At 41.8% G+C, this 26234-nt stretch overlaps 2 protein-coding genes across 2 annotated transcripts in view; both read right to left on the bottom strand.

Moving 5' to 3' along the window:
• Positions 1-5210: 5210 nt before the first annotated feature.
• Positions 5211-18596, bottom strand: LOC112215591 (ras-related protein Rab-18-like). The gene is made up of 7 exons (XM_042299099.1): positions 18364-18596; positions 15544-15599; positions 11572-11633; positions 11081-11153; positions 10395-10513; positions 8252-8318; positions 5211-7191 (listed from the first exon to the last, which is right to left on the bottom strand). Exons 1-7 carry the CDS (start codon positions 18429-18431, stop codon positions 7019-7021), a joined length of 618 nt encoding a protein of 205 aa, XP_042155033.1. The 5' UTR covers positions 18432-18596; the 3' UTR covers positions 5211-7018.
• A 1629-nt stretch (positions 18597-20225) lies between these two features.
• LOC112215590 (integrin beta-1) overlaps positions 20226-26234 on the bottom strand; it is a 53081-nt gene continuing 47072 nt past the window's right edge. Inside the window, exon 16 of the mRNA XM_042299098.1 lies at positions 20226-21761. Within this exon, the coding sequence (XP_042155032.1) occupies positions 21696-21761 (66 nt within the window). The 3' untranslated portion in view covers positions 20226-21695. The remainder of the gene's footprint in view (positions 21762-26234) is intronic.

Genomic DNA, 26234 nt, shown 5'->3' with positions numbered 1-26234 from the left:
GGGAGGTAGAGAAAGAGAGAGGTAGAGAAAGAGAGAGGTAGAGAAAGAGAGTGAGAGGGAGAGAAAAGGAGAGGGAGGTAGAGAAAGAGAGTGAGAGGGAGGGAGAGAAAGAGAGAGGGAGAGAAAGAGAGAGGGTGGTAGAGAAAGAAAGTGAGAGGTAAAGAAAGAGTGAGGGAGGTACAGAAAGAGAGAGGGAGGTAGAGAAAGAAAGTGAGAGGTAAAGAAAAAGAGAGGGATGTAGAGAAAGAGTGTGAGAGGGGGTAGAGAAGATCGAGGGAGTGAAGGAGTAGTATTATAGGACAAAGGGAGGGCCATACATCTCCGAGGGACCACTGAAATTGTGAAACAAGAAGCTCCTGATGAAATAACAGGTGACAGAGTGTAAAACGACAATCTAAACAGGAGATTCAACCTAATTAGTGTGTTTCCACCTGCATTGACAGTCTCATCAGTCCTGGGGCTGTTGGTTGCATTACCTCAGAGGCTTCTGGTACAGAGAGAGGTTGCTTCCCAAATCACACCCTATTTCCTTAATAGTGCATTTCATTTGACCATGGCCCATAGGGATCTGGTCAAATGTACTGTAATATATAGGGAATAGGGCGCCATTTGGGACCTACACGGGGTAACCTAAGAGAGGAGAAGGCCAGGGAGCTTGGCTGAAGCTGGAGCTTACTGACTTCAGAGGGTAGGGAAGGAGGATGGAGGGATGGAGGGGCATTTTCCTCTACCTCACTTCAGAACGTTAACACTTGAAAAGTTTGCAGATGCACAGGTGCCTTATAGGCATGGTTGGGTAGGTTACTTTCTAAATGTAATCCGTTTAAGTTATCAGTCCAAAATTGTAATTAGTAACATAACTTGTTGATTACTTAAACTCAGTAATCTGATTACTTACTTTTGGATTGTTTTTCCCTTAACCTAGAAGCCAAAAAAGTATCCATCAAACATATTTGCTGTGTCATCATAGTGGTCTCTGAATTGTGGTCAGACTCGCTGAGGTGGAACAAACTTAAAAACTTGTCATAATGTATTTTTTTCTTGCAAACTTTGCAAAGTAATCCAAGAAGTAATCATCTAGTTCTTCAAAGTATCTGTAATATGATTACAATATTGTTGCTGGTAACATAACAAATTACAGTTAAAAAATAAGAAGTTTTTAATCAGATTACATGTAATCAGTTACTCCCCAGCCCTGCTTATAGACCACCCTTTCCACACTACTGAGCTGAGCAGAACCAAGCCGTACTGCTCTGGCCTGGCTACCCACCCAACTCCAGGAACTGTGTTGCAAGGGACAATGTGAATCAGAGCCAGCACGGTACATACGGCTTGATTGAAGTTGGCACAATAGTGTGGAAGAAGTAGCTTTATAGACAAGGCCTGTTGCAATGTCGAGTCACCAGTGCTCCCCATCACTTTCACACACAACACTTTGTGGGCGCCGAGCGGAGAGGAGGCTATCCTCATGGTTAACCTATTAGCCTTAAGGCCCCCGATAACTCAGATCTCTCCCAGCATCAGTAACAGAGAGCGTGATCCTTTCAATTGTTCTCTCCCCCATTCTTTCTTCTGGTCAGCATGGCAAAACAATTAACTGATAGCAGACCGACAACGAGCATGACAAACTGAGTGACGTCTGGGAACCCGACACCTTATGAAACGATGCCCGACGTCTCGTAACATTTTTACACATGACAGCATGACGGCTCTCCTGAGAGGCTCGTCTGAGCTAGCGCTAACCCAAAACCCATACGGCCTGGCGGAGAGGAGCCCGTGCTAATGAGACACAGACCCACTTTGTTAGCTTAGCCCGGCTGGCCACTCAGACTGTCTCACTCCAGTCCCTTAAAAACCTGACTGTGACTACACATTTTCTGTGACACATATTTTTTAACGTAACCTTTATTTAACTAGGCAAGTCAGTTAAGAACAAATTCTTCTTCACAATGATGGCCTAGGAACAGTGGGCTAACTTGTTCAGGGGCAGAACGACTGATGTTAACCTTGTCAGCTCGGGGATGCCATCTAGCAACCTTTCGGTTACTGTCCCAACGCTCTAACCACTAGGCTACCTGCCACAACCAGGTCAAAAGTGGTGCACTATGTAGGGAATAGGGTGCCATTTGGGACTTCGACATACTGTTATAATACTATACTATTGCTTGTACAAATTTGAATAGTGTTAAGTGGAAAGAGAATGCAATGGGACGTGGCCGTAAGGTGGCAGGCAGTGGCATACAGTGCATTCGTAAAGTATTCAGACTCCTTGACTTTTTCCACATTTTGTTACATTACAGCCTTATTCTAAAAATGGATAAAATATTTTTTTCCTAATTTACAAAAAATGAAAACAAATAATTTTACTAAAGTATTTAGACCCTTTGCTATGAGATTGAGCTCAGGTGCATTCTGTTTCCATTGATCATCCCTGAGATGTTTCTACAACTTGATTGGAGTCCACCTGTGGTAAATGTAATTGATTGGACATGATTTGGAAAGGAACACACTTGTCTATGTAAGGTCCCACAGTTGACAGTGCATGCTGACAGAGCTTGATAGGATCTGCAGAGAAGAATGGGAGAAACTCCCCAAATACAGGTGTGCCAAGCTTGTAGCGTCATACCCAAGAAGATGAGGCTGTAATCGCTGAAGGGTCTGAATACTTATGTAAATGTGATATTCCTGTTTTTGCTTTATCATTATGGGGTATTGTGTGTAGATTGATGAGGGGGAAAAACAATTTAATCCATTTTAGAATAAGGCTGTAATGTAACAGAATGTAGTCACGGGGCTCTGAATACTTTCCAAATGCACTGTATATCCCACTGCTGGTCAATTGTCAGACCTAGGTTCAAATAGTATTTATTTGTATTTATTTAGTTTCAGATAACTTTGAGCATTAGATTGAGGTCTGCAAGATGAGCAGAGTTTGCACCTTGTGCTAGTCGATTAGATCCATTGCGCCAGGCAGGCTCAATCAAATGTTGAAGTATTTGAACCCAGGTCTTGAGTTTTGGGTTGGTGGTGGTTGAGAATCCTCTGGGAAAATGTTCCTTCTAATGTACTTTCTGCACTGACAAACCTCTGGTCTGTGTAATAAAGCAGATTCTCAATATAACAATGTGGTGGTTAGGTCTGTTGATGCTACAGACATTCAGTTATGTTGTAGGTCTGTGTTTTCAGATTAACAGCCTTCGCTGAGCAGCAAGGAAAGACTGAGGGTAGTGGGTTAAGCCAGCCCTTTCATAATGACACAGGACTGATGCACATCCCAGTCAAAGCCACCGCACCAAGGCAAAATACTAGTGGGGGTTTCCTGACCAGCTGGCCATAGGATGATTTAGAAATCACAGGGAGCTGTAAGGAGTCCTCGGACAGTGTTTAAACCAAACACATACAGTGGGGCAAAAAACTATTTAGTCAGCCACCAATTGTGCAAGTTCTCCCACTTAAAAAGATGAGGCCTGTAATTTTCATCATTAGGTACACTTCAGCTATGACAGACAAAATGAGAAAAAAAATCCAGAAAATCACATTGTAGGATTTTTAAAATGAATTTATTTGCAAATTATGGTGGAAAGTAAGTATTTGGTCACCTACAAACAAGCAAGATTTCTGGCTCTCACAGACCTGTAACTTCTTTAAGAGGCTCCTCTGTCCTCCACTCGTTACCTGTATTAATGGCACCGGTTTGAACTTGTTATCAGTATAAAAGACATCTGTCCACAGCCTCAAACAGACACACTCCAAACGCCACTATGGCCAAGACCAAAGAGCTGTCAAAGGACACCAGAAACAAAATTGTAGACCTGCACCAGGCTGGGAAGACTGAATCTGCAATAGGTAAGCAGCTTGGTTTGAAGAAATCAACTGTGGGAGCAATTATTAGGAAATGGAAGACATAAAAGACCACTGATAATCTCCCTCGATCTGGGGCTCCACGCAAGATCTCACCCCGTGGGGTCAAAATGATCAAAAGAACAGTGAGCAAAAATCCCAAAACCACACTTCGGGACCTAGTGAATGACCTGCAGAGAGCTGGGACCAAAGTAACAAAGCCTACCATCAGTAACACACTACGCCACCAGGGACTCAAATCCTGCAGTGCCAGACGTGTCCCCCTGCTTAAGCCAGTACATGTCCAGGCCCGTCTGAAGTTTGCTAGAGAGCATTTGGATGATCCAGAAGAAGATTGTGAGAATGTCATATGGTCAGATGAAACCAAAATATAACTTTTTGGTAAAAACTCAACTCGTCGTGTTTGGAGGACAAAGCATGCGGAGTTGCATCCAAAGAACACCATACCTACTGTAAAGCATGGGGGTGTAAACATCATGCTTTGGGGCTGTTTTTCTGCAAAGGGACCAGGACGACTGATCCGTGTAAAGGAAAGAATGAATGGGGCCATGTATCGTGAGATTGAGTGAAAACCTCCTTCCATCAGCAAGGGCATTGAAGATGAAACGTGGCTGGGGCTTTCAGCATGACAATGATCCCAAACACACCACCCAGGCAACGAAGGAGTGGCTTCGTAAGAAGCATTTCAAGGTCCTAGAGTGGCCTAGCCAGTCTCCAGATCTCAACCCCATAGAAAATCTTTGGAGGGAGTTGAAAGTCCGTGTTATCCAGCAACAGCCCCAAAACATCACTGCTCTAGAGGAATGGGCCAAAATACCAGCAAGTGTGTGTGAAAACCTTGTGAAGACTTACAGAAAACATTTGACCTGTTATATACCCTTTGTTGGCAATGACAAAGTATTGAGATAAACTTTTGTTTATTGACCAAATACTTATTTTCCACCATAATTTGCAAATAAATTCATTAAAAATCCTACAATGTGATTTTCTTTTTGTCTGTCATAGTTGAAGTGTACCTATGATGAAAATTACAGACCTTTTTAAGTGGGAGAACTTGCACAATTGGTGGCTGACTAAATCATTTTTTGCCCCACTGTATCTACCTCTCGATCTGTAAATGTGTGGGATTCAAAAACAGGCTTTTAAGATCAACCCTTTTTCAGTTCTCACCAAAGGATGACATTTCCAACATGGTAAGTAGTCTAGGTCGTTTTCTGTGAAGACTTCTCAGATGAGGTGAAGTACAAGTACTGTGTGAAGATTTATACTAAGTTAATAGGATCTGGCCCTTTGTTTTACAATAGGCGAGGGCTCCTTAGCTCGGGCAGGAATAAGCATTAACTTCAGAATCCTTTAAAAATTACTTTATTCACTTTAATACATAGGGCGGTTTTATAATTGTAGTATGTATACATTCAAATTTTACAATCCACACAGGAATTATACATATTTTCATAAGTATTCCGAAACGCACACATGAATTTACAATGTGTTTATATGCTGTCACATATAAACAGAAAAGAACAAGTTCAAGAGTTAAAGCCTCTGTCATTTCAATCATAAAGCAGACATCTAGTTCATTCAGGACAAATAAAACATCTCTATGCAAGGTCCATTTAACTCAATTGTTGTGTATGTGTGGTTCATACAGTCCAAGTTTGTGTCCGAGATGGCACCCTAATTCTATGTAGTGCACTACTTTAGACCACGGTGGTTGAAAGTAGTGCGCTATATAGTTATAGGGTGCCATTTTGGGACACAATGCAACTGTCTCTGCAAGGCATTTATAGAACAAACATGAAAAATTAAAAGAATTCTACATGCAATTAAGGATAAGAAATAATTATATTCTGATTAGACATACTGTAAAGGCATCAGAGTCACTCCTGACAAATATACCATAGGTACGGTCACCCAAAACTACATTTCCCAACACATTCTTCCTGGCTCTCAAGAACTACAGGCAAGGTCTAAGGACATGGAACGTGGAGACAGAGCATTGAAACACTTTTTTTTACAGGTCTTACACATTCTTTGATTTCAATGCCAACACCCATATGACTCAATGTATTCTGTAATATAGAAAACGTTGGGTCTTTTTTCCATATAGGGATGCATTATGAAAAGCTGAAGCAAGACTGACGCTAGCGCTGATACTGACATTAATATTTAACTGTCCGAGTGGCAGATAACCAGGCTGGTCACAGCCCATTAGAACAACCAACATGCAGCGTTGGTTCGTTTAGTTTCTTTCTCATAACACACACACACACAATGGATAGCCAACCCTCCTGTGCCAATCTGTTTGATTTATAAACCCTTCAAGAAAATGCTGAAAGTTTTGAGTCCAAGTCAGGAAAAGTTGTGAAACTTTGTTCCAAAAACATGGTGACTGTATAATTTTCAGAACAAAAAAGAGGCAGCTTGTGGAAGAGACAAAAAGAGAGAGAATACATGAAGGCTTGGCCTGACAAGAAAATCAACTGCAGCGCTGTTAGGAGGGCGAGCACTGGAGAACAAGGTTGCATGATCACACAGGGTAGATGCACACGCTGGAGAATCATCCCTGCAGCCAACACACACTAGCTGTCAACACACACTAGCTCGCCTTGCTAAGAGGAACAAAGTGTTAAAGGAGAGAAAATAGGGGGGGAATTCTACAGAGAAAAAGTGTTGAGGGGGAGGACAAACAAAACTCGATACAACCGTAATTGAGAAATGGTGATAGAAAATGATTTTCTAAATGAAAATAATACCCCCATCTGCTATCCATGGTACTGTGCCCCACCTCACTATTCCACCAAGTCATACACCAATTTCATTTTCAGAAAGACCGACAGTACCTTTAAAACAGAATTATAGCCATGATAACAGGAAGTGTGCAAACAGCAACATCCCTATGAATGATCACAGCCAGTGAGCGGAGGGTGCTGGTCAGGAGCAGCCCTGCATCACTCCACACCTCAGGGGCTGATGTGGGAAATAGTCTGAAAACTATAGCTTTTATAGTCCTCGTCGCAGGACATCAGCCATCAGTGTGAGTGTTTGGTTGGGTGTGTCTTTCAAGTGAGTGTGTGTGTGGGGTGCGTTTCGTATGTGTGTGTGTGTATGAGTATGCTTTGTATGTGCGCGCGTTGTGTGTAAATGTAGTGTGGGTCTATACCAAGGAGCAGTAACCCCCACAGCCACCCCCTGCATCCTGGTCCCGCAGGCCCAGCTGGACCCCTCGGCCCTGCGTCTCGCTCTCCCACAGTCCAGGGGTCTGGATGATCTTCTCAACCAGCTCCTCAAACGCACACTGGACCCCATCACGCGTCTTAGCACTGGCCTCTGGCCCAGAGAAAGGGGGTGGGGGGGGGTAGGAGAGAAAGAGGAGGAAGAAGGGATACAGACATAACAACTGTCAGTGACTGGCTGCTCCTTCATGTCATTTAGCTTCTGACCTCCACAGCTGCATTTCTCTGAAACTAGACAGGGTAATTCTCCTGAACATTGTGTGCCTCCGCTGCGTGTCGGACCGAACAACGTCATTTACCTGGGACTATGTTTATCACAGCCTCTTGTGCGTTATTGCTTAGCTAGAATGTGCTCTCCGAGTGCTACAATTTGCTCAAAATAGCCGTATCTATTGATTGGTAAAAGTTATTTCTGTTCTGATTGCTGATTGGAATAACAACAAAGACAAAGACTCGGACAAAGACTTCATACACAAAGTTTGTCTTATGAAGGTGGCAGATAGCCTAGCGTTTGAAAGCCTTGTGCCAGCAAACCGAAAGGACACTGGTTCGAATCCCTGACTAGGTGAAAAATCTGTTGATGTGCCCTTGAGCAAGGCACTTAGCCTAATAGCTCCTGTATGTTGCTCTGGATAAGAGTGTCTGCTAAATGACGTAAATGTAAAAATGAAAGTGGTCAAAATGGTTGTTTCTTAAATTGGAGAGAAAATAAAGTAGTTGACACGGTTCCTAAATCAGTGGTGCCTCTGGAATGGCAGAATAAACTTCTGTTCGGAGTCAATTATGTATGAGTGTTGGTCCCACTGCTCTTTAACAGTGTATATTTACCAAGTGGTTATCATTAAAATTATCTAAAATATGTTACACTAAATACAGGCAAAAACATGGTAACAATACACAAAAAAATGGTTTTAGTCATTAAATTGCTTATTTCAAATAAAATCAGACAACTTTGTCCACATAAGTAGGGAGGTTTAGACAAAGTGAAAGATGTTAGAGGATATTAAAAAAAGAAGGCTAAGAATAGAAGCAGGCAGACATTCCAGTTCAGGTATGACAGGTATTTAAAAAGCCGTTTCCCCCGCATAACGGTGGGCCATAACTCATGCCCCGAGTCGCATCCGAGGGGGGAATCCTCCCAGCTCCCGACTTACCTATAAACAGCATGGAATGTTTTCTTGCAAACTTCAGGCCTTCGTTCCTGTCTAGTTCATGGTTTTCCTAAAACAAAGAAGAGTAATCTTTTATGAGGTCTGTCCAGTTTACCTGTCAGCTACTGTGAATGTGACTGGGCTGGGTACACAGGAAACATACACTACATGACCAAAAGTATGTGGACACCTGCTCGTCCAACATCTCATTCCAAAATCACGGGCATTAATATGGAGTTGGTCCCCCCTTTAAGCTATAACAGCCTCCACTTTTCTTGGAATGCTTTTCCACTAGATGTTGGAACGTTGCTGCGGAGACTTGCTTCCATTCAGCCACAAGAACATTAGGGAGGTCGGGCACTAATGTTGGGCAATTAGGCCTGGCTCACAGTCGGCTTTCCAATTCATCCCAAAGGTGTTTGATGGGGTTGAGGTCAGGGCTCTGCGCAGGCCAGTCAAGTTCTTCCACATTGATCTCGACAAACCATTTTTTGTATGGACCTCGATTTGCGCACAGGAGCATTGTCATGCTGAAACAGGAAAGGGCCTTCCCTAAACTGTTCCCACAAAGAGTCACAGAATCGTCTAGTGTGTTATTTTATGCTGTAGCGTTAAGATTTCCCTTCACTAGAACCAAGGGGCCTAGCCTAAACCATGAAAAACAGCCCCAGACCATTACTCCTCCAAGCCTTAGAGTTGGCACTATGCATTAAGGCAGGTAGTGTTCTCCTGGCATCCGCCAAACCCAGATTCGTCCGTCGGACTGCCAGATGGTGAAGCGTGATTCATCACTCCAGAGAACGCGTTTCCACTGCTTCAAAGTCCAATGACTGCGAGCTTTACACCACTCCAGCCAACACTTGGCATTGCACATGGTGATCTTAGGCTTGTGTGCGGCTGCTCGGCCATGGAAACCCATTTCATGAAGCTCCTGTTGAACAGTTCTTCTGCGCAAATTGATTCCAGAGGCAGTTTAGAACTCAGTGGTAGGTGTTGCAACCAAGGAAAGATGATTTTTACGTGCTTTGTGCTCCTAGACGTTTCCACTTCACAATAACAGCATTTGCCCGGGGCAGCTCTAGCAGGGCAGAAATGTTACAAATTGACTTGTTGGAAAGGTGACATCCTATGACAGTGCCACGAAAGTCACTAAGCTCTTCAGTAAGGCCATTCTACTGCCAATGTTTGTCTATGGAGATTGCATGGTTGTGTGCATTTGTGTGTTTTTGTTGTTGTTTTACACACCTGTCAGCAATCGGTGTGTCGGAAATAGCCGAATCCACTCATTTCAAGGGGTGTCCACATACTTTTGTACATATAGTGTAGGAGAGTCCAGTCAGTACCACAGCTAAAGACCAGTAATGTACATGATATCTACTAATGTTATATTCTCCTACAGGGTTAAGAAACAACAAACAAAGGACCTGCTATGGCGGAAGACGCCAGGAGGCAGAAGGACACATTTCAATCTAATTACAATGTTGTTGTTTTTTTGTTTTTAAACACAGACTCAGGGAACTAAACCCAGAGATAACATTTGGTTGAACATGCGAGTGTTTTCACATGGGCTCGGGATATGTTAAAATGTGACGAGCACTCTTCTCCCAGCCCAACCAGGTTGGGAGGCAATATTATTCACATTACATTCCAGCTCAATCTGTAAACTAGGAACATACTACACAAAGTACTGAAGAATGTTTCAAATATACACCAGCGCAGTGGTTCCCCCAGGATTTTTTTTTCAGTAGTGGTGGCAAGGGTAGCAGGAGGGGGTTGGGAGGGGTCCACAGGTAGGCATGGTTGTTTTAACAAAGACTACTTTGTGTAGTCAGTTAGATGCATTACTACGAGTTTTGTAACAAAAATAAAATGTATATACAATATAATACATTTTGAATAAAATAATACAGGGGAAATACTGGGATCTAAACATTGAAAATCAAGAAAAAGGGGATATTGGTTTGGGGTAAGTCAATACAATGAATAGAGGATAACTGAAAAACAAGAAATTCCCTGTATATAGAATGTGTTGATTCTTTGAGGGAGGAAAAGCCTTGTTACCTAGTAAGTATCAACAAACATTAACCACTGATTATAGCACAATTCTAGCCTAAATGACACACTGTACACAAACAAAAGGACTCACCTTATCAATTTTGTTCCCGACCAGCATCTTGACAAGGTCATTCCTTGTGCAGTACGTCTCCAGCTCATTGAGCCAGTTGTCCAGCTTGGTGAAAGTATCCCGTCGTGTTACATCATACACTGAGGAAGAGACAAGAGGTGAGGTGCTCGGTCAAAAACATTGTATCTCTGTCAGCAGATGACTGCAGGACATACTGTAACTGAGGGCGGTACCTTTGACCTTTAAAACCGTGTTTCAAACCCCCCCCCCCCGGCATCACAAGAATGTGTTAGTGTTCTATCATAAAGTAGTCCTGAGCTGTGTATCAACACAAAGTATAGAGTAACAACACTGGTTCTGCTACTACTAGGAATGTGTGTGAAATGCGCCATCTCTATATGACAAAAGCCACAATTCACCCAAAATCGGACACTTAGCCACCGGACTAAAACTGATGAGGAAATACAACACTTGTTCAGAAAGCCAGTTCTACTGCATCCATGGTGTTAGCCACACTATCATAGCCTCCGGGTATACTGTAGGCTCTGGAGGATGTCTGCTCTAGCGAAGAGCAATAATGTCAGTTCCAGAGAGTAAGGAAGAGGACAGGATGAAAAGCCATCAGTCTTTATGGTGGCTGTCCGGACCTGCAGTGGCTGAATGTGTCTGAAGGGGTAGAGGTCTGAATGATGAAGTTGCTTGCTCACCCAGGATGACTCCCTGCGCGCCGCGGTAATAACTAGGTGTCAGGGTTCGGAAACGCTCCTGGCCAGCCGTGTCCTGCAAAACATAACCATAACCATTAAAGCCCTGGGCACATCAAAACACAACAGCTCTGGACACATAACACAGCAATAACCCTCTCCGCTGTCAGGCTCTGGACACATGGGGAGGAAAATATGGTGGTGTGACTAAGACAGAACCATAAAAAGTGATGGAGGACAAGGACTAAAGCATAAAGAGAGATTTGACAGCCATTTGTCATTGGTGCTCAGAATGATGTACATCAGCACCATCTTGTGGAGGTTAAGTGAATCATTTGTTAAGTGGAAGTTAAGCAATTAGATATTTTTTTTACTAGCCATCCCTAGGAGTTGTCGACAACAATAACGTAGGCCCATACCGCATACTAACTCCTTTCCAGAATTTTCCAGTCAGTTTTGAAAGGGACCGTGTGTGTGTGTAGTGGACTACTTACCCATATTGCCAACTTTGCCTTGTTCCCATCCACTGAGATGGTCTTCACTTTGAAATCAACGCCTGCATAAGAAACAGAGAGAAACACACATTCAGGGTGCGTTCGTAAATTCACTCTGGCTATCTTCAGATTTCAGAGCACTCTCGCCTGTGAGTGCCAGAGTGCAGAATTTTACAAATGCTCAACACCCGTTGAATATGGCCGGTGTTGGTAAATGTTGGCAAAAAGCGTAATTAATTTGTTGCCAGCAGCACAGTTAGTCACCAAAGCTCTGGTTAACATGAAAACAGCATAACCAGCTCTGCTAGGGAGAGTAAAATGCTCAGAGAGGTGTTCATGTGTCTGGAAGTAGCTAACAAACTAGACAACGTTAGCCAGGATCAACCCTATTCCTAGGTCAGAGCGTCCAGTGTGCGCTCTGAAAGCATTTGCAAAACAGACAATCCGACAACGCTCTGAATGTACGAATACCCTGAGCGCTCATTGGCACTCCAGAGTGAATTTACGAACGCACCCCCAATCAAAGACGATGTCTTCATCATAAATGTGTGCGTGGTGATTCGAGTCATCACACAGGTCATATACGCCAACAATATGAATCAAGAAGACAAATGAACTTGACTCATTTAAAATGAATGGTCAAACATACAAAACTTAGGCCTACATGTACCACACAATGCATGTCTGAACTAAATCGGATGTTTTCACTAGTCAGAGAGGGGCGGAGCTTTGTGCACTTAAATTTTGATGCGAGTCCTGATTTAAAACTGTGTGGGGAATATGTAAAGATAAAAATATAGCAAATTTCTATAAAAAAAAAAAAACTCCACCTGTGTTGTCGCTCAGAAGTGCCATGATTCATTCTTTGAAATCCCCTTTTCTTCGGTCGAAAATACATCAAAATAAAAGCGTCGTGCTCGTCACACATGACGAGTAAATCTCTATGGCTTCTTTCAGCGCACATAGCATGAAGGGTTTGGCTGGACGTATTGTCCATAGTTTTAGCACACACTGAAAGATTTATCAGGAAAAACGTATGCTTAAGATGGGGTTGTTTTTATGTCTGGACCAGGCTCCAGACAAGAGCCAAAACAGAGAGGAGTGAAGACAAGAGGGACTCATCTCCTCACCCTGCCCTCCTCCTACACCCAAAAGAGTGTCAAGCATGTCCTCTCGCTCTTTGTTTATCCCTACGGACCATGGTATTTAGCACCCACTACAGTGTAGACAACAGTACAGTCATTGCCATAATGCAGCATCTGCTTCATACATCACCAAGCCAACAATAACTGACAATCACTGTGGTGTAGTCAAGGTAGGGCTGTTGTGCTGCGGACTAAACTCTTTCTGGGCGACCTGAAACGTCCCGAGTACGTCTGACAGAAACTGGAATCGGCAACGCACTTAAACATGGTTTGTTTATTAATAAAAAAGGTACATGATGGAGCTCTTTTCTTCGACCCTGCAACCCACTAAATGATGCGGTTTTGATTTAAAATAATGCGTGAGAAGCCGGTGTTTGGAGGATACATTGGCATGGGTGATAGGCCCGAAACGAAGTCGAGGGCCGGCAAACCGAGCCAATGTATCCTCCAACACCGGTTTCGAGGGCATTATCACTTGTATACAATGGGTTACCAACATATTTAAATAATGATTGACATTTTCATAAAAATAAAAAAAAACGTTATTTTGATGAATTTATGGATACCATTTCATCCTTCCACAAGATCTAGTCCAGACACAAATCTGGACTAGATGGCTGGTCGTTCGTTCTATCGGTTTGGTTGCTAGAGAAGCGACCCAGTCGCTCAGTCTTTTTGTTCTACATCTATGGACGTGACTCTAAATGTTCCATTGCCATACTGGCTGACAACGTTCTTATCCCTTGTTTGCTAGCTTGCCAACTACGGGTAACTTACAGTCACGTCAAAAAGTGCGATCTCGCCTGGCTTAGAAAATGTGCTTAATTGTCAGGACACTGTTGTTCAGAGGAGCTAGTGAACAACACAGCTAACACAATCACTTCTTTGAAGCTGGAAAGACCACAAACTAGCTGCACTTCGTTTCACCTTTTATCCCCAATTTTACATTTCTTTGTATAGATATATATCGATAAAAATGATGCCAGCCGATTCATGATTTCGACTGGCTGAGAAACGCTGCCTTCCCGTGTTTGTCTCGTCCCGAAACGTCCATTAATGGGACAGCTGAAGATCGAAACAATGTTGCAAATGTCCGAGAGGCAGACAGCAAGGCAGACAGCAAGGCAGACAGCAAGGCAGACAGCAAGGCAGACAGCAAGGCAGACAGCAAGGCAGACAGCAAGGCAGACAGCAAGGCAGACAGCAAGGCAGACAGCAAGGCAGACAGCAAGGCAGACAGCAAGGTTTATACAAATCTCCGCCGTTGAAACTAAATGTTAGTCTAAAAGAAATGTGAGATAATGTCTAGATGCTTTTCATAGTGGAGATCAAGTTTAGAAAGTGCCTGGTGGGGGCTGATGAGACAGTGGATTGCGCAGTCAGATGGAACAAAGTAAGTAGTCATTTTAATATAATAGATTTAGCCGCATATGGTAATTTGTGGAATATACACCGACTGGAATGCGGTTTTAACCAATCCGCATTAGAGCCACCCGTTGTATAACACTCGATAACTCACACAGACAGCACACTAAGTACAACAACCACATGCACCAAAACAGTAGTAGTGGCAAAGCATTTTAACTGATCACAGACGACCCGTGTCCTCAAGTCTGAGTCTCTGTATTTATTCATGAGTACCGGTACACCTGAGCCCGAAGTTTCTTATCGCCGTATTTAAGAGAGAAATGGATGATAGGGAGGTAGTTTTATTTGGATGGCTCGGTTTAAATGTCAAAGGGGCGCTACAAACCACATGTTCCGATACAGATTTGTAACATGCTGGCACAGAATTACAGCAAGACTCAAATAAGAGACCACGGTATGCTTATGCTAATATGACAGATAGACAAGTGTAGATTGAACTTTTACTTTATACAAAGGAAGAAAGAAGCAAGCAGGAATTGAGGGATACCAGTGGTTTTCAGACCACAAATCACAAGGGACTTGTGTCAATGTGGGGAGTATAGCTAAACTTCTATGGGGGACATCTGTTTGGCAAAGATATTGAGTTGGCCAAGTAAAATAGGAGCGAGGCATGCCTACCAGAAAAATTATTTTATTACGTCGAACTTTCTCTCTGGGATTCCACAGGCGCATATGATTGTTTTAACAAAGACGACATTGTGCAGTCAGCTATAAGAACTTCTTATTGTAGAAAAAAACAACACTATTCCGTTTGTGTCTCCCATTCTAAGTAATCAATAGCGCTATGAATTTTGAGCCTGTCTTTCACCAAGACTCCTGGATGTTAACTGTCTCAAGGCTACCTAAAAGAAATAATAGGGGTGTCCTTGAAGAGTCTAATGTTTAATACAGTTTTGAATTCTGATATCATTTGCAGATCCTGGAAGAAAAGGAATTCTCCATTTCCCAAACCATGCATTTCACCACCAGTTGAATTAACTCACTCACTGTAGACCGGGCTGTATCTCAAATTCATTCCGTTAAATTTAGAAAGTAGATTATTTAAATAGTTGGGATATTAGCTATACTTTTCATTCAGAATACCAGTCAGTGAGTTAGTTATTGTTACCTAATCTGTTCACACTGTTGATACCCATATGAGCCTAGTACAGGACTGACCAGGTCAAGCTACTCTGTGCTTAGCTCAGATAAGAGGGGTCCTGTCCAGTACTGTTTGTGTGTGCTCACTGTTTGTCTTTAATTATTGGGCATGTCTTAATGAGACAACAAGGGCTCCTAGTCCTAGCTAATCCAGGATCAATCAGTGGAGCTGTCACTAAAACAAGATGATACTAATGATACTGACTATCATGTGTGTGGGTTATAGAGGGCTAGTGACACTGCCTTCAGAAGGTCTTACCTATTGTTGCTGCTAGTTCTGGATCAAATGTGTCATCTGTGAATCTTAAGAGAAGACTGCAAAAGAGAAAAGGACAAATACTTTATCATTTGTATCATTTCCATTTTAGCCTTGCGCAATTACAATGGTGTCATTTTTACAGTACAACACATTTGAAATGAGGGCAACTTCCACAAAGGCTAATAGCCATGAGCACATAGTGTATTTAATATGTAGGCTAATAGCTAACAACCAGATGACATCATCAGTTGGTGTTCAGAGGGTCAGGGTTCAGTTGAGTCACTAATCAAGTGCTAAGAACTGAATCACAGGGCTAATGATGTAGCTAGCTAATCCTTATTTCCAGTCAACCCCAGCACAGATAATAGCCCGATACTCTAATTTTCTTATTCAACCACTCATTTTCTTCATCCACATGGAAATGATTTATCAGATGGAATGTCAGAAGAACGACTGGTCATAGTGTTATGTCAGTATCCTGATACCTCAGTAGCAATGTTGTTACTTAGCCTACATAATAGCACAATCGCAGTGCAACAGACCAATTTGCCCGGTAAAATAAATCCCATATTCTCTGCCAGAGAGATTTCTAATGATTTGAAGAGAGGGGGGATATTTGAGAATGAGATCATGCATTTATTTAATCAATAAATGATAACAAAATGTATATGGACATAATGTCAGTAATGAAGATTACTCAATCATATGCCATTACATTTTAACAATACTTCAATTCAAGGTTGAGGCAGTAACCCAAAATGGGCAGATGAAACACTAGCCTTGGCCAACATTATTCATAGCTAACGTTAGTGATGAAGTGATGAGTTGGAGGTGTTGCAACAACAAGGATGACTGCAGAGAGTTATTTTCACACAGCTAACATCTTAATATGCCTTAAGTCACTTCAGTACAAGTGAGTTTTGTAATAAATCAGAACAATCATTTTGCTGATAGTATACAAATATTTAAGCTACTGTTTTATTTGTAAAAGTGTTTGATTCAGTCAATTCAGGTGTTAGATGAATTCGATCAAAATTGAACATTTGACACATCCAATATGACAGCAGGGTTTAGCTAGGCCTTTGTGTCCTGAGTCTGATATATCTTAGGCCTATGCCAAGACCTTAGCTATAGCTAAAGAGTTTGGCCAACACAGCTGAGAGTTAAATGGGTGCAATGATGGCACCAGAAGTTCCAAGAAGAAATTCCAGGCCGTCCTTGTAAATAAGAATTTGTTCTTAAATTGAGTCGACCTGGATAAATAAAGGTTAAAACATTTTTTTTTTTAAAGATCCTTCGCATCTCATTGCTAATCTCGCTAAAATACAAAAAAAGGCTTGAAAAGGCTTAAAATCTTAGAAAATAACTATTTGTCCCTTGATGCAGATGCACTTTGAGAGTGTCTCTGGCCAGGAAGGAATATCCAGTTTTTTAAATTTTTAAAAATGTAACCTTTATTTAACTAGGAAAGCCAGTTAAAAACATTCTTATTTACAATGACGGCCTACCCTGGACGACACTGGGCCAATTGTGCACCGCCCTATGGGACTCCCAATCACATCCGGATGTGATACAGCCTGGATTTGAACTGTGGACTGTAGTGGATTCTTGCACACAGCCTGGATTCGAACCAGTACCCTTGCACTGCAGTGCCTTAGACTGCTGCGACACTCGGGAGTTGCAGTGAGTCTGTTGGTCTTTCTTCAATTAAAAAAACACATTTGATTATTTTGAGAAACTGAAGGCTGTCTGGTCTGAACCAAAGGCCTTAAATGAAAAGTACATCTGACTGCTGGGTCGAGCAGTGCAGGTGCACTAGTCCTCATGCTTTAGTAATATAACATAGCCCTACTATTTGATGGTTCAAGGCTCACTCAGACATACCAGCATTCTTTCTAGCAGTCTAGAGACTAAAGCCAGAGATATACACAGCTTGGTAACATTCCATGACAATAACATCCTACTTTGCCATATTTCTAGAATTTATTCTTGGAACTTGTTGCCATCATGGCACCCATTAAGATTCGAACTCTCTCCGCTGAGTTGGCCAAACTCTTTAGCTATTGCTAAGGCATTGGCCTTGACATAGGCCTTTTAGACTCACTGTGTCTCACTCAGGGCATAGGCCTAGATAAACCTTGCTGTCATATTGGAGGTGTCAAATGTCCAGTCCAGTCTTGATTAGATTAATCTAACATAACCCGTGAATTGAATTACACTCAAATTGATACTGACACTTTTTATGTAAAAATATATTTTAAACTTAGCAAGTCAGTTAAGAACACATAGGAACAGTGGGTTAACTGCCTTGTTCAGGGGCAGAACGACAGATTTTTACCTTGTCAGCTCAGGGATTCGATCTAGCAACCTTTCTGTTACTGGCCCAACGCTCTAACCACTAGGCTACCTGCTATTAAAGCATTAACCTAGTTATTTGTATACTACAATCAAAATGATGGTTTTTCATTTAATCTTAATGTTACTCCTACCGAAGTGACTAATAAAGGGCATATTAAGACGTTAGCTGTGTGAAAATGCAGCCATCCTTGTTGTTGCAACACCTCCAACTCATCACATCGATTACGTCACCCGTTCCACATCGTAAGCTAGCTAACGTTAGCTAGCTGATGTGGCACAGCAAACGATTGTTACATTAGCCAGTTTACTATGATCTAACAACATGTTTTTTTTGGTTGTTGCTTGGTTATCACTCAAGCTATCTGGTTAACAGACACAGCACGAAAACATGGTCATTTTTTAACGAGACAACAGGGCTCCTAGCTAATCGTTCCAGCTACTGTTAGCTACCAGCATTCTTACCTGGACTTCCCAACGCCACTTTCTCCAATTATTAATATTTTCAGTGTTGTTAAAACGTCGTCTTCCATCTTCCTATGCGATCTATAGACTATACTTGTACTTCAACTGAGAGTTGTAAAAATACACCCTAGAAGAGTTGTCAGCTAGCTAATTAAACTTCTTCTTTAAATTTGTATTGGCGAATCGCAACCACCTCAAAGAGCCATGGACCGCCACCTACTGTACTGGAGTGAGGCAGGTCACATCCTCCCTATATAGAGCGCCACAGCATGAGTCATACCCATACAACCTAACGGTCTAACAGGGAAATGGTTCCAATCGTTTTTCCACCATTGCTTTTTTACATAGGGTATTTTAGAAACACTTCAAATGAGGGCGGTGTTTCATGTATGCTTAACCTGGTGTGACGTTTTGATAACTGTAAATCTCTCTCAGACAACATGCCCTTTATCAATATATTTGCCTGTATTCACCCCCCAAAAAAAAAAATGAAATGCTAATCACCTACTTGAATTACAAATTCCATGATGATCTGGATGAGACTGGCAAATTGAGGCAAAGGTAAGAATCTCTGGATTAACTATCTAATGTTAGCTAAATGTAGTAATGAATAAATTGGCTACATTTCTTTAAATTGACAATTCTGTCAACTGTTTTGGGCAAGTTTGAAATTTAAAAACAATACCTGTTTGCAAAGGTGAAAGCTAGAGATTACGTGCTGGAGCTTGCAGAGATTTGTAGTCTACTTTGATGCTAATTAGCATAAATTAAATAGAGCCGAATGTATTGATAAAAGTCACCTTGTCCGAAAGAGATTTACACATTTATCAAAACGTCACACCAGGGTAAGCCTACACACAACACCATCCTTATTTTCAGCATTTCTAAAATCCCCTATAGGAAGAATAAATGGTGGAAAAAATTATTAGAACTATTTCCCTGTCTGACTGCTAGGTTTTATGGGTATTATGAGAGGGCCACTGTGGGGCTCTATTAGTAAATGTTGTCTTATCTATCCCTGTGTTTCCACCTACTATTATGGAGTGGGAATTCATTAGACTTTATAACAGAAAAAGGAAGAAAATTGCCCTACCAACTAACCCTACACCCATTAAAAACCTCACCACTATTCCGCTACTTGGCCCTATCTGATCCTACACTAGGCTGGAGAATAATAATACTTCTTCTGTGGGGTTTTACGGTGGACTACATCCTATTATGGTGTATTGCCGCCACCTACTGAGTGGGGTGAAAACTGACGCTTTAACTCCGAAAAAGAGGAAAAAACATAAACAAAACCAAAAATATAACAGTCTGTCTTCCTACTCAGATCTCTACACAGCCTCTGGGGCCTGAGAGGGGGGGGGGCAATGCAATGTCTTGGCTGTGAAGTCCTGGAGATCCAAAAACCTTTTAGGTTTCACAATGTCCAGTTTCTTAGATTTCTTGGTTGTTTGGCCAGTACAATGAATCACCAGCGCAATTAAATGCAACAAAATCCACTACTTAACAATCTGTGTTTCAGGATCCTTTAACTGATGAACGACTTTCTCAGCAAGCTGCGGGGCATCCACTACCATGTCATCCTCATCTCCATTTCCTCCAACAATTTCCACTGCTTCCACATAGGAGACCCGCTGGACAGCTACCTCGACCTCCTTCACCCTGACAGGGCACCCCGGGGGACTCAAGAATGTGATTCCCACCACAATTGCAGCATTGTACACCCTCCGAATCGTCAAAAACATTTTTCTTCATCCTGCACACACTTGACATGTGTGTCCAAACTTTTTAGAATTCTGGAATAACACTGGAGACTTTTGCACACTTCCAGTTTAAAAAGGCACTTTAAAAACAAGATGTGGTATTTTGAGAGATTTTAGTATTTTAAAAACACATTCCAAGAGGCCTTTTACTTCAATACTGATTCCACACAAACACTGTTACAGATGAAAGGCCCAGTGATTTCAGAACAAAGGTCACCATTTTTAACATTGATCAACATGAAACACATTGGTTGAATCAACGTTGTTTTCATGTCATTTCATCGAAATTACATAGAACCAATGTGGAATAGATGTTGAATTGACGTCTGTGCCCAACGGGAAGGCTTTGCAATGAAGCCATATTTGGCTTTACTTGGAATGAGCACAGAATGAATGATGTTGAATACTGAAATCTTTTAGAATATAACTATTATACTAAAAATAAATTAAACTTCAAATTTTGTCACATAAAGACATGTCAATTGATTGTGTAATTCATTGATTTAGATGATTTTATCCCATTAATACAAGTGGTTTTCAATCCCTTTAAAATAGACTTGATGACAGTCTTATGACAATGTATACTTAGTCTTTTCAGTCCTTTCGCAATGCAAACTTGTACTCATCAATAGTGCAATGATCACTTTTAAAACATCAATGTAACAGCACTTCTTCACACATTATATGTTATCTGATGACAAGGTTAGAGTCAACCAATGGTTTTCTATGATTGACAATTATGTGATTGATGTGCTAAATTCATCTTTAAAAACTGCTCTCAATGATAAATCCAGATTCTTGTAATCCTGCTTAATGGATGACTATTTTATGCACAAATCAATGTGTTTACTACATATATACTGTACCCTTTGGCTGAAAAAATACTTTATAACCACAATGCAAAAGGTATGCTTTAGCCTCAGGTCCTGTCTGAAACTCAATTTCTTCATTCCAAATTTCTCTATTTCCTATATACAGTAGTTAACTACTTTTGATCAGAGCCCATTGGCCATCGTCAAAAGTAGTGCACTATAAAGGGAATAGGGTGTCATTTAGACACAGACAATAACACATTAACATCAAGTCCATGTAGAGAATGAGGGCTCTTTGTGTCCATATGGGTATTGTCTATTTCTGCTTCCTTAATGGCATCCTATTATCTCCTTTATAGTGCTACTTTTACCAGAGCCCCATCGGCCTTTGTCAAAAGTAGTGCACTATAAAGGGAATAGGGTGCCATTTGGAGTACAGATGTTGTCTTTGAAAGGTAAAACCCTTTGCCCATACCAGTTCTGTGGCAAAAACCTTCATTTCAAACAGTGGTTCAAGAAATGAAATAATCTTAAAAGTATATACACATAACTGTACTTAAAAAAAGAAAATGCATTGAAAATAAAATGTTAGTAAACATACCAAATGTATTGGCCAAATATAATGTTATAATACTGAAGCAACAAAAAGAAGAAATGACAAAATACATACAATGAATCCCCCCTCCCATACCACTATCCCTCTCACCCTCGATCCGCTATAACTATATTTGCATACAGTGTTTTTCAAGCTCCATCATTTGCCTTCATATTTGGGGTTGACCACTGTCGTAACAGCACTCTTGTAGATAGGGTTTTCGCCCTGGAAGGCACAAGAGAAACAAGGAGAAAACGTTAGAATTGTCATGTACAGTCAGTCATAATATATCTGTCACATAACATGTCAGTCGTATGACAACAGCTGCAACAAATTTATTAGGAAAAAAACACCACAGCAAAATCAGAGCCATCCATTGAGAATATCAAATGATTATGAAGCATTCTTTGGACAGATCTTTCCAACTGATCGTGCTATCACCTGAATATGTTGCTATCATTGTGAGTGAGCATTTGTGTTGTCATCCAGGGAACACTTTTAGAAGAAATATCAACAAACGTCAGTCACAACATGCCATTTCCATCATACTGTAGCATTAAATATGATATAAATACTAGACTTAAACTGAAGTGTACTGGGCCTACACGTGACCACCTGTTAATACTTACCTCCATTTAAACTACTAACAGACGTGACAGCTTGTGTTGACCAACAAAACAATAGATATTATTGTGGGTTTTAATATCCCCTCATATGGATCTTTCTGCACAGTTTCATCAACTGTCTTATTTGGCTCAAAGAGACCAAATGAAAGACAGAAATAATGAGAAGGATGAAGAAGTGACAGTTAACAGTAAGTTGACCAACATACATATAAACAAACAGGAAACCCATGCAGGAAAACAGAGGAGAGGGAAAGTAAATACAAACTTATAGATCCACAGCTTTATGTCCATAGTTTGGATTCTGGAACTTTTTAATGGGGCTCTTGTAAATGTGATTCTCTTGCTATGGGTTGAGAGAGTGGGACAGAAATTAAGAACAGGAAACAGAGAATGAAATGAAAAATATGGGTGAAGAAAAATGAGAAGGAATGAAACAATGATATGACAAAGAAGTGAAAAAATGAATCGCCTGAAAAAGGGGTGTTTCTACATCCGGATCCAAGACTCAAGAGTTTTTACAAATTTGTACCTTTATTTAACTAGGCGAGTCACTTGAGAACAAATTCTTATTTTCAATGACGGCCTAGGAACAGTGGGTTAACTGCCTTATTCAGGGGGAGAAAGACAGATTTTTTACCTTGTCCAACGCCCTAACCACTAGGCTACCTGCCACCCCAGGTTGATCATCTCCCTTTGAAAATCCTCTTACAGTGCTGGGTACAGGCCCCTTTTATACAGTACCAGTCAAAAGTGGACACACCTACTCATTCAACGTTTTTTCTTTATTTTTTAAACAATTTTCTACATTGTGGAATAATAGTGAAGACATCAAAACTATGAAATAACACATGGAATCATGTAGTAACCAAAAAAGTGATAAACAAATCAAAATATATTTTAGATTCTTCAAAGTAGCCACCCTTTGCCTTAATGACAGCTTTACACACTCTTGGCATTCTCTCAACCAGCTTCACCTGGAATGCTTTTCCAACAGTCTTGAAGGAGTTCCCACATATGCTGAGCACTTGTTGGCTGCTTTTCCTTCACTCTGCGGTCCAACTCATCCCAAACCGTCTCAATTGGGTTGAGGTTGGGTGATTGTAGAGGCCAGGTCATCTGATGCAGCACTCCATCACTCTCCTTCTTGGTCAAATAGCCCTTACACAGCCTGGATGTGTGGGTTGGGTCATTGTCCTGTTGAAAAACAAATGATAGTCCCACTAAGCGCAAATCAGATGGGATGGCGTATCGCTGCAGAACGCTGTGGTAGCCATGCTGGTTAAGTGTGCCTTGAATTCTAAATAAATCACCCACAGTGTCACCAGCGAAGCATCTTCACACCACCTCCTCCATGCTTAAGGGTGGGAACCACACTTGTGGAGATCATCCGTTCACCTACTCTGCAACTCACAAAGACACAGCGATTGGAATCAAAAACCACAAATTTGGACTCTTTAGACCAAAGGACAGATTTCCACTGGTCTAATGTCCATTGCTTGTGTTTCTTGGCCCAAGGAAGTCTTCTTCTTATTGGTATCTTTTAGTAGTGGTTTATTTGCAGCAATTATACCATGAAGGCCTGATTCACACAGTCTCCTCTGAACAGTTGATGTTGAGATGTGTCTTACTTGAACTCTGAAGCATTTATTTGGGCTGCAATTTCTGAGACTGGTAACTAATGAACTTGTCCTCTGCAGCAGAGGTAACTGGGTCTTCCTTACCTGTGGCGGTCCTCATGAGAGCCAGTTTCATCATAGTGCTTGATGGTTTTTGAGACTGCACTGGAAGAAACGTTCGAAGTTCTTGAAATTTTCCAGATTGACTGACCTTCATGCCTTAAACTAATGATGGACTATTGTTTCTCTTTGCTTATTTGACCTGTTCTTGCCATAATATGGACTTGGTCTTTTACCAAATAGGGCTATCTTCTGTATACCACCCCTACTTTGTCACAACACAACTGATTGGCTCAAATGCATTAAGAAGGAAATCAATTCAAGAAATTTACTTAACAAGGCACTCCAGGTGACTACCTAATGAAACTGGTTGAGAGAATGCCAAGAGTGTGCAAAGCTGTCATCAAGGCAAAGGGTGGCTACTTTGAAGAATCTCAAATATATTTTGATTTGTTAAACACTTTTTTGGTAACTACATGATTCCATATGTGCTATTTCATAGTTTTGATGTCTTCACTATTATTCCAGAACGTAGAAAATCGTGAAAAATAAAGAAAAAACCCTTGAATGAGTAGGTGTCCAAACTTTTGACTGGTTGATGCAGAAAAATTAATCCATGCTTTTGTCACTTCTAGGTTAGACTACTGCAATGCTCTATTTTCCGGCTACCCGGATAAAGCACTAAATAAACTTCAGTTAGTGCTAAATACGGCTGCTAGAATCCTGACTAGAACCAAAAATTTGATCATATTACTCCAGTGCTAGCCTCTCTACACTGGCTTCCTGTCAAAGCAAGGGCTGATTTCAAGGTTTTACTGCTAACCTACAAAGCATTACATGGGCTTGCTCCTACCTATCTCTCTGATTTGGTCCTGCCGTACATACCTACACGTACGCTACGGTCACAAGACGCAGGCCTCCTAATTGTCCCTAGAATTTCTAAGCAAACAGCTGGAGGCAGGGCTTTCTCCTATAGAGCTCCATTTTTATGGAACGGTCTGCCTACCCATGTCAGAGACGCAAACTCGGTCTCAACCTTTAAGTCTTTACTGAAGACTCATCTCTTCAGTGGGTCATATGATTGAGTGTAGTCTGGCCCAGGAGTGGGAAGGTGAACGGAAAGGCTCTGGAGCAACGAACCGCCCTTGCTGTCTCTGCCTGGCCGGTTCCCCTCTTTCCACTGGGATTCTCTGCCTCTAACCCTATTACAGGGGCTGGGTCACTGGCTTACTGGGGCTCTCATGCCGTCCCTGGAGGGGGTGCGTCACCTGAGTGGGTTGATTCACTGTTGTGGTCATCCTGTCTGGGTTGGCGCCCCCCCTTGGGTTGTGCCGTGGCGGAGATCTTTGTGGGCTATACTCAGCCTTGTCTCAGGATGGTAAGTTGGTGGTTGAAGATATCCCTCTAGTGGTGTGGGGGCTGTGCTTTGGCAAAGTGGGTGGGGTTATATCCTTCCTGTTTGGCCCTGTCCGGGGGTGACCTCGGATGGGGCCACAGTGTCTCCTGACCCCTCCTGTCTCAGCCTCCAGTATTTATGCTGCAGTAGTTTATGTGTCGGGGGCTGGGGTCAGTTTGTTATATCTGGAGTACTTCTCCTGTCCTATTCGGTGTCCTGTGTGAATCTAAGTGTGCGTTCTCTAATTCTCTCCTTCTCTCTTTCTTTCTCTCTCTCGGAGGACCCGAGCCCTAGGACCTGAGCTCCAGGACTACCTGACATGATGACTCCTTGCTGTCCCCAGTCCACCTGGCCATGCTGCTGTTCCAGTTTCAACTGACCTGAGCCCTAGGACCATGCCCCAGGACTACCTGACATGATGACTCCATGCTGTCCCCAGTCCACCTGGCCATGCTGCTGCTCCAGTTTCAACTTCCACCTGACTGTGCTGCTGCTCCAGTTTCAACTGTTCTGCCTTATTATTATTCGACCATGCTGGTCATTTATGAACATTTGAACATCTTGGCCATGTTCTGTTATAATCTCCACCCGGCACAGCCAGAAGAGGACTGGCCACCCCACATAGCCTGGTTCCTCTCTAGGTTTCTTCCTAGGTTTTCTAAGCTGCTGTAGCCACTCCCATGAAAAGACAGATGTGTGTCCAGACCTTCGCATTCCAAAAAGGATTCATTTTTCATAGCTGTATTTTGCACAGAGATAACTTAAAACTACAGGGTTTTATGAACTTTTTAAACAAACTGTTGGGTAGGACTGTGGAAAAATGTGTATGTCATCTTACGAAGTCATCGTCAAAAGCAACAGTTCTGTCATAGTCATCAAAGGTTAAAAGAAAGTAAAACATTTCCAATTCTGTGTTCCTTCAGGAGTCTGTTCTCTGTGTAAGAGATTCACACAGTGGCCATATCTATAACACCAGTTTTTCACATCTCAATCAACCTAC

Source organism: Oncorhynchus tshawytscha, linkage group LG16 (genome assembly GCF_018296145.1).
Source record: "Oncorhynchus tshawytscha isolate Ot180627B linkage group LG16, Otsh_v2.0, whole genome shotgun sequence".
In the NCBI taxonomy this organism is placed as follows: Eukaryota; Metazoa; Chordata; class Actinopteri; order Salmoniformes; family Salmonidae; genus Oncorhynchus; species Oncorhynchus tshawytscha.
The sequence above is the reverse complement of the archived record's forward strand: the minus strand, read 5'-3'. Positions and strand labels throughout refer to the sequence as shown.

Coding starts and splice junctions, on each gene's coding strand:
- LOC112215591 (XM_042299099.1), bottom strand. CDS start 18,431: ATGGAAGACGACGTTTTAACAACACTGAAAATATTAATAATTGGAGAA. Junction 15,600..18,363: donor AGTGGCGTTGGGAAGTCCAG/GTAAGAATGCTG, acceptor TCTCTTTTGCAG/TCTTCTCTTAAGATTCACAG. Junction 11,154..11,571: donor AGGCAAAGTTGGCAATATGG/GTAAGTAGTCCA, acceptor TATGTTTTGCAG/GACACGGCTGGCCAGGAGCG.